General features: G+C 33.0%; 1 protein-coding gene across 1 annotated transcript; it reads left to right on the top strand.

The window, feature by feature from the left end:
- Nucleotides 1-1135: 1135 nt before the first annotated feature.
- Nucleotides 1136-12524, top strand: LOC139491103 (uncharacterized). Its single transcript, XM_071278468.1, has 4 exons — nucleotides 1136-1245; nucleotides 2397-2815; nucleotides 5093-5261; nucleotides 7825-12524. Exon 4 carries the CDS (start codon nucleotides 8695-8697, stop codon nucleotides 12058-12060), a length of 3366 nt encoding a protein of 1121 aa, XP_071134569.1. The 5' UTR covers nucleotides 1136-1245; nucleotides 2397-2815; nucleotides 5093-5261; nucleotides 7825-8694; the 3' UTR covers nucleotides 12061-12524.
- Nucleotides 12525-12748: the final 224 nt, after the last annotated feature.

Genomic DNA, 12748 nt, shown 5'->3' with positions numbered 1-12748 from the left:
AGTAAACGGTCATGATACATATTCAAATTCATTTCTGAATAGTAAAATGAAAGTACTTCAGTTAAGTGTGAATGTAGATTTTTTTGCAGTGTTAGAAAGTGGTGAAAATTCTAAAAAGGCTATCATTATCCCTATGGGCCAGGAAATACTACCGTGCCACCTACAGCTAGTTCAAAGCTAATAATAAATAATGAAACAAATCATCTAATACTAAAATAAAAATCAGCACACATCCCACGTATAAAGCCGTTATTAACAGTCAGGTAAACATATGACTTTGTGCAGGCAAACATATGAGTATTGATAGATTGTACTTAACCTCTTAGTAAAAATTTAGGAAAGATCAGTTATTGCTGTTGATTTTTTCATTTCTTTCAAGTAATTTTCCTTGGGTATATTCTAGCAGTATGTTGAGGGAAATGTTGACTATTTAACGAAAAAGATATCATCAAGATAGAGGAAAGTGTTGTTGAATTTATCAATTTGATGAGTTAAACGTTTCTTTACTGTATTCAACAATAAAGATTGATTCATAACAGTAAATTTAAAGGATCAAGTCTACAATCTGTCGATAAACTTTATTGCCACAACGCACATAAATATGTCAAGGGCCATTGGGTTCATATCTAAACTTCAGAGTCTCATGTTGAAGGAGCATTATTTTCATCTTATGTAATTGACGTATAAATGAAAATTAAACTTCAACAATTTCTTTATACGAATAAGGAATTAAAGGTGGCTCGGTGTTATGATATGGAGTAATAACTGAAATATTACATTCTGTCTGAACGCAGTAGCAAGTTATTATACTACAATCTTCAAAAAATATTTAAAGTTCAATAACTTGTTGCAAAAATGTAAAGTGAATATGGCGATATATTGTGATCACCGACACGGAAAAAAATATAATCCTATAAAGTCGGTAAGAACGAAAAATTATTTAAGCAGAGGAGCAACTATAACGCTCTTTTAATAATTTCAAGAATAAACGAAAAGGGGGAAAATCAGTTCACTCTATATAGCTAACGAATTGTAAGATGAAAATGGTGCTATCTATTTAGACTTACACTTTCGTCGTGTTAATACTTCCTACATTGATAAATTCATTGTAAATGCTTCCTTGATTTTTTTTAAGAATGAAATAGTTATGTGAAACCAACGAAATGGCATATATACAGTTTAAAGACAATATCCCGCCTGAACTGACAGCCACTATTGTACAGATTCCTAGTTCTTCTAAACAAGGTAATATTATGATAAAATGTGCACGCGATCGAATGGAAAAGGCACACTGTTATTTGTGTCTTATTGTAGCATTGTGATTCCTTATGTGGTATTTTTTTTTAATTCAATCACGGGCGAATATTAGTTGCTTGTAAACAAAACATTTTCATTAAGAACAAATGCCTAAGACAAGTCAACTTAGAGGCAGAATAAAATGCCTGAATACATTTCAAATGATGTATGACAAAACGTTCAAATTAAAAGACAGCGTTTCGTACACTCAGAAAATATAGGTATACATGTATATTATTAAACGCATAATGTGCATAATACGCATACGGTATATCGTATCGCATAAGCAACACGACAGATGCCACATGTGAAGCAGGATCTGCTTACCCTTCCGGAGCACATGAGATCACCCCTAGTTTTTGGTGGTGGTTCCTGTTGCTTATTCTTTAGTTTTCTATGTTGTGTCATGTGTTCTATTGTTTGTCTTTTTGTCGTCTTTCATTTTTAGCCAGGCTTTGTCAGTTTATTTTCGATTTATGAGTTTGACTGTCCCTGCCTCCTTTTTAATACTTCATTTCCAAAAGCAATACAGCTAATAGGCATGTAGTAAAATGTGCATCAAGTTCAATATTTATTTATACTACCTAAAGCATGTATGTTTACAGCTGTACAAAGAATCACCACTTAATTTTTATTGCTGTCAATGTATCTAACAGACAGCATGTTTCAATATCCAAGAAGAACAATTCAGATATAATTTTTTCAATGTTCAATTATTAAGTTGCAGTTTGCAGAAAGGGCTACTTGAATTTGGTCTTTGATAAATGTGTCTTCCTGAAATATGCATATAAAATACCAAGTCAACAACTTTAATGTATAATATTTCGATCATTCTTTAAACAAAAGAAATATAGTTGTTTTAAGATGGATCATAGATAGCTTTAACGGTACCAATTTAATGAGTGATATCCCATACACGTTATGGCAAATGATGTCTTCAGTGAAACTCGAGAATTAAAAAAATATAAGTCCAAAACTTCATATAAACATCATGTTTCATTTGTGAAAGTTAAGCATCATAAACCGGTCAAAATATTTTTGATGTGAAATTAAATTTACCTTGTTTTTTAAGATAAATAATATAATGTGTTTCGTTGCAGTTACAAAACCTGATCTCGATGATGAAAAGAAGAGATGGTTGGTCGTAGGCATTTGTATTCATACAATTGTAGCTCCTGCATTAAGGCAGTATGTTGCACCTGTTATAAACAGCTTGTATCTTTCAATGAAGCAACAATACAATATAGACAGACAAATATTTCCAAATTATTTGAGGAAATATAATCCGACGAACAAAGACTTAAACTATGAAGCAATAAACAATAACAGAAGCAAGAAGAGAAATGTATCCTCTTATAATTACAATATACAGAATGAAGTTGACTTTTCCAAATTGTTTTTGGTTTCTCATATGGCCCATTATTCTGGTTTCGATCACACATGTGACTCGTCTGCACTACTTGGACTTCTTATCAACATAGACACATTCCCAACTATTGTTAAAAGAGTTGCAGAGACGGTTGGTATAACAATTGTGATAGTAATAAAACAATTATCATTTATGTAAAAAAATGTTCATCAAAAATACCGAACTCAAAGGAAAATTCAAAACGGAAAATCCCTACTCAAATAGCACAATAAAAAGCTGAAGTCACGAGCCTCTGACCATTGTTAGTCTTGTATTTTAACTACAAAATTTTGTTCATTTTTATGTTTCGGAATTTAGAGTTACCGCCATTTTGACTGAACTTTTTTTTTTTTTTACACATTTTTGTTTAGAGGTCAGCTGAGGCCCGCCTCCGGGTGCGGGGTTTTCCTCGCTACTCAGATTCCTTCTTATTCAATTTATAAAAAAAAGTTCAAAATTCTCAAATCCTAAAAAAGATGGAGTGTGGAGCATCCAAAGTAGTTATATTAGTTCTCAAAGGTCACCAGGTTAATGATTTAACACACCAGACGTGCGTTTCGACTACATAAGATCCATCAGTGACGCTCAGCAAAAAAAGCCAATCAAGTTGAAGAGCATTAATGTTTCCACCAGCAATGACATCGACCCAGTGGTGTAAATAGTTATTGGAGGTACCAGGCTTATGATTCATCATTTGTTACTAAATAAAGAAGTACCATATAACATTTCCAAAACATTTAATGCAGATATGATATTGCATATTAATCAATAAGACTTTTCAAATATATCAAGTGTAAAATAAAATTAGCTATTTGCAAATCATTTTCTTCAAAAGTAGAAATGGCTGCGCAACAAGTATTATATGCACACACTTTTATGGAATGTCGACGCGTTTTAACAACTATTATCACGGCTACAAATGTCCATTTGTCCAATGAAGTCAGCATTAAACTTCACTGGAAATTAAACAATTTATTGAATCGAACTATGTATAACATATGTTTATTTCATCTTCTTATCGGTGTCTTGAAATCGCAAAATTATTTGATTGTCATTTCTTTCTTTTTATATCCAAGAAGACTTTAGTTCTATTTAAATGTGGCTGAAAATATAATGAAAGTTTTGTTATTCTGGCTAGTTAACTCAAATGAGCGACAATCAATTGTACTAGCCCAGATATCGGGTCTTAGTGAAAAGATTAAGAAAGAGAACAAATCTTCCAGCGATTTTGGTTACAATTTTTTTTTTTAAATATTTGCGAATATAGGATATTTTTCAATGAAGTTTTAAACTTAGTTGGTTAGCAATGATCTAGTCACACTGAAATCTCTTCTCTAGATAAAAACCTTATCAAAGATAAAAATTTATAATGTGGTACGCCTGACGGGCGTTGCGTCAACATAACCCTCATCAATGGCGGTGGCGCTCAAATCAAAATGTTTTAACGCCAAAATCAATGTTAGCTATAATCTTAAAAAGTAATGTGCCTGCCGGGAGAAAAAAAACTAAATCAACAGTGAGCTTGAAGGATTTTTACTTTAATCAATTTGAAATATTATATATAAATAGAATGATAAGATTTCACTTTAATTGTCAAAAGAACAGTTACTTTCTGAAATATATCATCAGCGTAGCGATATTCTTATGAAATGATTTAGCTTGAGTATAATTTTGATGCAATGTTATTTTTAAATTGTTTACTGGTCTTTTATATGTGCTTTAGTTTTTATTTGTTCATTGGTGAATGCGTCTTAAATTTTTGCTATTGTTACCTTGCCAAAATAATTTTTCTACATTTTATATTAAGCTTTTTGAAACATACAATGAAAGCAATAACAGAAAACGCCTGAAGTACAGAGTAGTACAACAGACAATATCAATCAAGGAAACCTCCGAAAATATACAAGCAAGAAAAAAAAAAGAAAAGAAAAAACAGCAGCAATAACAACAACAACAGACAACCATATGCAGTACTTTTGAACGTACACTTTGTTGAGTAATTGAAGCATAGACAGTAAATGTAACAACAAAGATCTGACAATTACAAACATAGCCGTAGCTTGTTCCTTTTCGCTTACATCAATTTCTAACCAAAGCGTATTGATTAAGTAGATTTATCTTACTGAATGCGCCTCCATGTAATTTTAGGATATCATTTTTATAAGTGCCCGAGTTGTTAGATTTTGACGAAAAACAATTAATCATGATAAAGAGAGTAAGCAGACACTATCTTTAAAAACAGTAGCACAATGGTAATTATAACTACTGTATCGTCAGATGAAATGAGATATAAAAAATGAATTCAAATCTAAGTCAATTGTTTTAAATAATATGAATTTAAACCCATTTTTGTTTGTACATGTAGGTATCGGTTTTTTTTAACTTTAGATTCGCTCGGATATAAGGAATCCCTGGGCTCATTGTGACTTTTCTGTATGGGATGCAAACAAATACCTTTCTTCATTTCAATTGATGAACCAGCTCATTAGGAACTTGAAGTTGACAACTGCAGATGAAAACAGGATTTTGGGAGACTTAACTCTCTGGGAATCCAACGGTAAGCAATCATGAAAAGAATAACTTTGTACTTTTCTGTTTTTTCCAACTCAAAGGGTCATGTAACAAGAAGACTGTTAGTTCAATGAATAAATATCGACACTGGTGTTGGAAGATTGTTGCTTCCCGATCGGTTATTACAATATAGGATTAATATAGCTTGTGATAGAGCATCGGTCGTGACTAATTGTAAATATGCGATAAAAAAAAATAATGATTTTTGTAAAACCAAGGTTTTAACTTCCGTAATAAGAACAATAAGTCTGAATCCATTTCTGTAATCGAGTTTTGGATGTGAAAAATCAACTCGCTGTTCCTAACTGTATTTGTAATTTTGGACAAATGGCATTGATTTACCGGATTATGATCTTATAAATTCCGCCGTTGGGGATTTTTCGGTTATGCTTTAAAACCTTTCCTATCTTTTTTTCTATTATTGAATTTGTGATATTTAATCAGTCGGAAAACAGGTTGAAATAGAACAAAAGAATCGAAGCTCTCTATTAGAGAAGGCGATAAATGTTTACTGTATTGTTTACTATAGATACAAATTTTTAAAAAGTTAATAGAAACAAACAAAACTGCAATTTTCTTCTCAATTACGAGGTGTTTTATTTCAAAAACACCATTTGCATAAGTTTTCAATTTATCTAGTACATAGTTAAGCAGAACAATTAGATATCAAGTCGACGACATGGGTATCTTTCAAGTTGGATGACAAAAATGCATAACCTCCGATTTTTTTGAACAAATTACCACGGACGGAAAAGATATCAATCTATTAGTTCAGTAATTTTCGTGTCTGCCCTTCCATTATGTGACTGAAGAAAAAATTCCAAAAAATAGGCAACAATTGTATCGAAAAGAGAAAATCGAGTGAACCTTTTTATGTTAGGGCGTGTTTGAGTTGAGTATTTTGTCTTGATATCGTTCAAAGTAAGAATATTTCATACATCGTCTCGCTTCAGATTCTATCATTTTTATAAATTAAAGCTACAGGTTGACTTTATAACACAAAAAAATAACAGTACTAAAAGATGAAATATATGGGTCAAGTGAAATACCTGTCTAATGATTCACACAAACAGGGAAGGTGTGTTCGAATAGCTATTTTTTTACTGAAAGTACTAGACGACAGTCTTACAAGTTGGATGATGAAAATGCATATCTTCGAAAAATTCTAATTTTTTGTGTGTGATAACTAGGGTTTATAGTCTTCAACCACTAAAAATATCTAGTCTGCCCTTCCACGAAATATTTAATTAGATTTTTTTTAAATGTTTATGATTTTTCGAAAATTCCACCTAACAACCGATCAGACAATAGTTTTAAGTTGAATCAATGCAGACAAGATCATTAACTGATGCTCATTAGCTAGTTGATACATTTGTCTTTTAAAATATAACTGACATATAAGGATCGTATTGGTGCAATGTGGATAAATTTATCGGTTTCCAAGAGCAAAATTGGTAGCGCGTCATCGCTACAATGGCTTCCATTTTTACGATTGTGAAAATGAACTGGCGTAATGGGGAGATAATCTTGACGAAGTAGGATCCTGACTGTAATAAGAAAATAATTTTGATAACTTATAACGTAGAATAATGAGCTAATTAAATTTATTTCAAAAACTTTCAAACGACACGTTTTTTTCGGCACACAATCACTTGATTACAACTCAATGTAATTCTAGGCACACTCGGGTCACCCATATATTTTTAATCAAAACATGAAAAAACAAGTGAAACTTCGAGCTACTGATGATACCGAACCTCACTGACGAGTCTTTTGTAGACGAAACGCGTGTCTGGCGTACATACAAAATGTATACCTGGTATCTATGATGAGATTTTGTTTGTAGAAACCGCATTATCGTCTCTGTGTTCTCGTCAGGACCATTTAATAAACACAGCAATATTTTCACTTGGCATGAGTCACTCGACTGCGGCCACCATTAACGATATTGCTTCCTAAACATATGAGATAATCCCGTTCTTTCTGACTGATGTTTTTAAGGTTCAATACTAAGCTTTTCTTTGTAAGATTGTGTACAAAAGAGTTATGTCTTTATGTGTTCTTTTGGTCATGATATCGTTTGTCCTTGTTCGACTTGAGTTTTTGATTCCCCTTTCTATTATCTGACTTTTTAACATCTAATATTTGTTATATAATGCTATGAATAACATTCACTGTAAAAATATGTGAATTTGTGTCAGTAACTACCTTATGTTCTTTGCGAATGATTTTTTTTTCATAAAAGATTCCATTTGGGCATTTAGTTAAAAATACTACAAATAAATTGTACTTCTTTAACGCTTTTTGACAATTTCCATATATTCAATAAGTGAATGATTGTATAAATATCTGTACTAACACATGCATTTTTGCCATGTTTTGGGATTCAACTGCACTTAACAAGACTGAGGTATGTGCCGTTGGATAAACACAAACATTTCGTTTTACGAGGACAATATTTAGGTAATATTAATTTGCCAGTTTATAAATAATGTGAATAATAATCATGATAATATTTATGATAAATTTATCAATCTTTTCCCACTCAGGTATTCTGTTTCTACAAGGGAAAACCATAGGACTTGATTTGCTGGAAGAGGTAACAAAACAGACCACCTCTCTTGCCAAGTATGCACTGAAAGTTACAAACGAAGCAGATGAAAGCTTTAGACAAGTTGAAAATGAATTATCAAGTATTCAAAATGGGCTAAGCTCTTCCATTGAGCGGATTTTTCAAATTGAAAGTAAACATGAGATATTTCACAATGCTATTGAAGAATCCAATAAAGTTATTGTAGGTCTAAGGGATAAAAACATTAGTTTTGAAAAAAGACAGTTAAGTAATGAAAAAAATATTGAGAGTACGAAACAAGTTTTGGAAAAGGCTGTAGAACAAGTTGGGAAGTTGAATATTTCTAGCAAAGAAACAGTTACAAATATTGGTTACTTATCCGAATCCCAAAAAAATGCTGAGAAAGGTCTGATCGAAATTGAAGAAAGTATTATTGGGATTAAAGAAGATATTGAAAAGCTTAAATATAATTCTCATGTAAGACCAGAAGGAAAAGTTTACTTCTATCCACCAGACCGCATGAAATGCTTTGTAGGTCGAAGCAGAGAGTTGGCGGTCTTGCAAGTAAATTTTATGAAAAACAAAGATTCTCAATATGCTCAGGTGGTTTGTGGATTGGGTGGATGTGGTAAAACTAGCGTTGCTATAGAGTATGCCTGGCAATTTCAGACATTTTATCCAGGTGGTATATTTTGGATGTCTGCAGAGTCAAATGAAACATTGGAAACATCAGTCTCAAATCTAGCAATAGATATAAACACAATCGGAAACAACGCGAAAGAAACACTTTTACGAACCCTTAAATGGATAGCTTCATTGCAATCACAATGGATACTTATTATAGACAATGCTGATGTTGAAGAACTTATTGATAGGTACATGGAAAAGAAAAGCGTGTGGACATATACTGATAACTTCCAGAAGGGAACCAAAAGAAGTAGAAGAATCTTTACAAATTGACCAACGTGATTGTCTTTACCTAGATGTATTGACTCCAGGAGAAGGATTGGAGTTTCTCAAAACAAGAACAGGGATAAAGAGTAATCATGAGAACGAAATTATTCTGGAGCTCAATACAGAACTTGGTGGGCTTCCTCTAGCACTTGAACAAGCTGGTGCATACATTAAGGCAAAAAATTGTACATTTGAGCAATATATGGACAAATTTACAAAACAACGACAAAAACTGTTGAATGCAATGAAAATAAAAACTTCTCAAAGCACTCAGAAAGAACGACTAGCAGTAAAAACGACATGGCAGTTAAACATTGATTACATACAGAAAGCTTCTGAAGAGGAAGGATTAGGTACATCCGCCGTAAAAGTCATGGAAATTGCATCTTTTCTGTCTCCTGATGATATACCAATTGAAATAATCAATGATGGTTCACCTCAGGTAAAAAATGAAGAAATGAGGGAGCTGTTGCAAGACTCATTTGGAGTAAAGCAGATAGTGGAGATCTTAACAAGATTTTCCCTTTTCCAACAATATCGAGAAGATACTCTAGCAGTACACAGACTAGTACAAGAAGTAATAAGAGACAGTTTGCGAGACCTCAGTCATGTAAAAATAATTTTACAGCATGCAACAAGAATGGTCAACAAAGCTCTAAATTCAACAGTTTCTCCTTACAAAGCTCTTTGTGTTGAAACTGGTAAATGTCCGGAAAGAGGATCACTTTATTTGTGGAGTAAATTAGCTATGAATGCAAATATATTAAAGGGTCACATAGTTAATTTTCTGAAAAACAAAGACCAGGACAGTTCGTTGCATTTAAACTTAGAAATTGCCAATCTTATACACACCTCCGCAGTGTTTCATAGTGTTTATCAACGCCATGATGAAGCCTTGGCAGACCAAGAGCAACTACTTCATATAATGACTATTATTGAAATTCCAAAAGAAAAATGTTCGGAATTTACATCAGTTAAAATACCCTTATTAGAACGAGACAGAAATACAATTCAGGATTGTTTGTCTGCCGTTTTGGTGAACATCAGAGATGAAGCAGATGTAATGTTGCCAGATGAACCAGAGATATTCAGGGAAAAAGGAAACAAAGCTTTTAAGAAAAAAAGATACCGTGATGCAATTCAGTATTATACTGAAGGTATAAGATCGTCTCCAGATGAACCTGTTGACTTTAAGTTATTTTCCAATCGAAGTTTACTCTATCTTAAAGTAAATGACTATAGAAATGCTTTAAAAGATGCAGAAAAATGTACAGCGTTAGATCCTTACCACTGGAAAGGTTATTGTTGGAAAGCTTATGCTATAGCAAACTTAGTGAGAAATGGTGAACTACCTTCAGAATTTGAAACAGTAGGTCTTGCCTCAGCATGCATTGCTGCTAATCTTAATGAGGAAGTCTTAGTAGAATATAAAATGAAAATTAATTATCCACTTATTGTCTTCACGATTATAGAAAACCCAAATGATCTCTCTTCAGAGATATCATCAATACATCGACGTCCGTATACAACTCTATTGTTGAAAAATGGATACTATAGACTAACGGAACGAGTTATAACAACTAAAAGTATTCAAATTATAGGCATGAATGATAATGTCGAAATTTACTTAAATCATTGCCTTGAAATAATAAGACAACCCGATTCTGCATTTAACATTACCTTTAAACGTGAAAGGCAAATACATATTCATTTTGAAAACCTGACATTTGTATCAGGTAGCGCACAAATTGGAGTTCATTCAAACGCAACAGCTACATTTTACAAATGTAAAATATCTAATGGCGATAAAGGATGTGACGATTTTCCTAGATGTAATGGTGGATTTGGTTGTGTAAAGCGTCCTGTGAAATGTTCAAGACCAACAGAATTACCTGGATTGGCAAATTTTCCTACAGGTGAGGGAGGTTATCCCGGAATTGTGGTAGGTTCTGGATGCAAACTCATTGTACAAAACTGTGTAATATACAGATGTGGTGGAGGTGGCGTCCTCGCCGAAGGGGATGGTGCTTATCTTGAAATACGATATTGTACAATAAGAAATATGAGAAGTACTGGAGTAGAGGCTAGAAATGGTGGAATGGTGAAGGTTGAAGACAATGTTATTATTAATAATCAGTTCCATGGAATCATGCTATCTCCAAGAGGTAATGGGATAATATACAGAAATCATATCCAAGGGAACGGCCAGGAAGGTATATATTGTGGCGGCATAAATTCGATTGGTAGTATAACATGCTTTCCAGATAAGAGTTCAAAAGAAGCATCGCAAGCTGTTATTGCTGATAACATAATTCTCCAAAATGGATTATCTGGCATTTCATTAGATGGGGGAACATATGAGGTCAAAGGAAATAGAATTGTCGATAACTGGCTTTGGGGAATGATGATTAAATCAAGATCATCGGTATATCTTCTAGACAATGACATCTTTGAAAACAAAAGCGGTGGAATACGCATTGGTTCAAACTATTCAGCCTCCGTCATTATTGATGGTAATACGATAAGAGACCACACAGGTCCTGATATTTTTGTAATGAACTCCATTGAAAATATAATCGGTAAGAATTTAAAACCGGTACTTGATGAGATGAGTAACGTTTTCGAAATGGCAGAAGAAAGGTCTATTTACTCGAGGCCTCCAATCATCACCAACAGAAATATTAGAAGAAACAATAATAAAGGTATCCAGCACCCAAAGGAAACAGTTCAAATAATCCAAACCTGTTGTTCCTGTTACCGTTCATCTCTTCTACTTAAAACGTGTGGTAAATGTGGGGCAGCCACTTATTGTTCTAAAGAATGTCAGACTAATCACTGGAAAAAACACAGACAAATGTGTAAACTTCTTCATAAAGAATATACTATACAGATTAAAATGAAAAACACAGAGCCTTATATGAAACCAGGTATAATAAGAACCTTCCATCACTCCGTAAAAGGCATAAGAGAAGGTCCAAAACCAGACCCAAAAAGCTCAAAAAAATTCATAGTAAAAGTTCAGTCCGGTCAGGAGTATGGCCCCTTTGATCCAATGAAAACTATGTTGTTGTATGATAGAAGCGTTACATTAGACATTAAGCTATCAAACCCTGGACTGTATTGTCTTGTCAATGAATGTGGCATTCTTGCGGGTGAATCACTCTCAACAAAGAAAATATTTTGTTGGGCTTCTTTCAAGGACAACGGTTCAATCCTCTGTATTCATACGGACAACTTGCCTCCATTTCAAACATGGTAATGTAACTTGTGATAAATGTTCAAATATTTGTACTGAGCCTCAATTTATATCTATTCAATAGAAATCACTTGTGATATGATAAGCCATTAACAGTTGTGTGTATTTTACTTTTTGTATAAAAGAAAACATACATGTTAAACTTCAATACAGAACACGGTACAAAGTTTTCTCTGATATTAAACTATTTCTGTTCCTGATTTTCTTATTACAACCGAAAACTATATGTGATATATACTATTGGTAACGGTATCGGATTCGACCCGGAACTTGTCAATTATTGGTTATATCTATGATGTGGGAAACAAAAGGGCCTGGAATAATGAAATATTTAACTAACCACGTTGCCCTGTATAGTTGTTATGACTAAAGTTGAATTATTTCATTAGTCGTTTTTACGTCCTGTCGGCTAACAAATTAGACCTCGTAATTATAGTAGTAAAGATATACAAATTAAAATTTGATCGCAATACTGGTCTAGTATTAATTACTGTTAGAAATTCAGATGTTGTCTTTTATTTTAATAAACAGATGCTCATTTATAAACGTACATTCTTACAGCATTTGAAGGTTTACAAAACTTGAGTCTTGTGAGTAATGACGGACAGTTCCGGGATGTATGAATGCAGCAACGAATATGTAAATGACAGAATATTTTATTTTATATTTACTCTAATGTCATAGATACCAT

The sequence above is a fragment of the Mytilus edulis genome, chromosome 10 (assembly GCF_963676685.1).
Source record: "Mytilus edulis chromosome 10, xbMytEdul2.2, whole genome shotgun sequence".
Classification (NCBI taxonomy): Eukaryota; Metazoa; Mollusca; class Bivalvia; order Mytilida; family Mytilidae; genus Mytilus; species Mytilus edulis.
This window is presented reverse-complemented; position numbering and strand designations above follow the sequence as displayed.

What these genes read in the sequence shown, in the direction of transcription:
- LOC139491103 (XM_071278468.1), top strand. Translation starts at nt 8,695, where the DNA reads ATGCTGATGTTGAAGAACTTATTGATAGGTACATGGAAAAGAAAAGCG.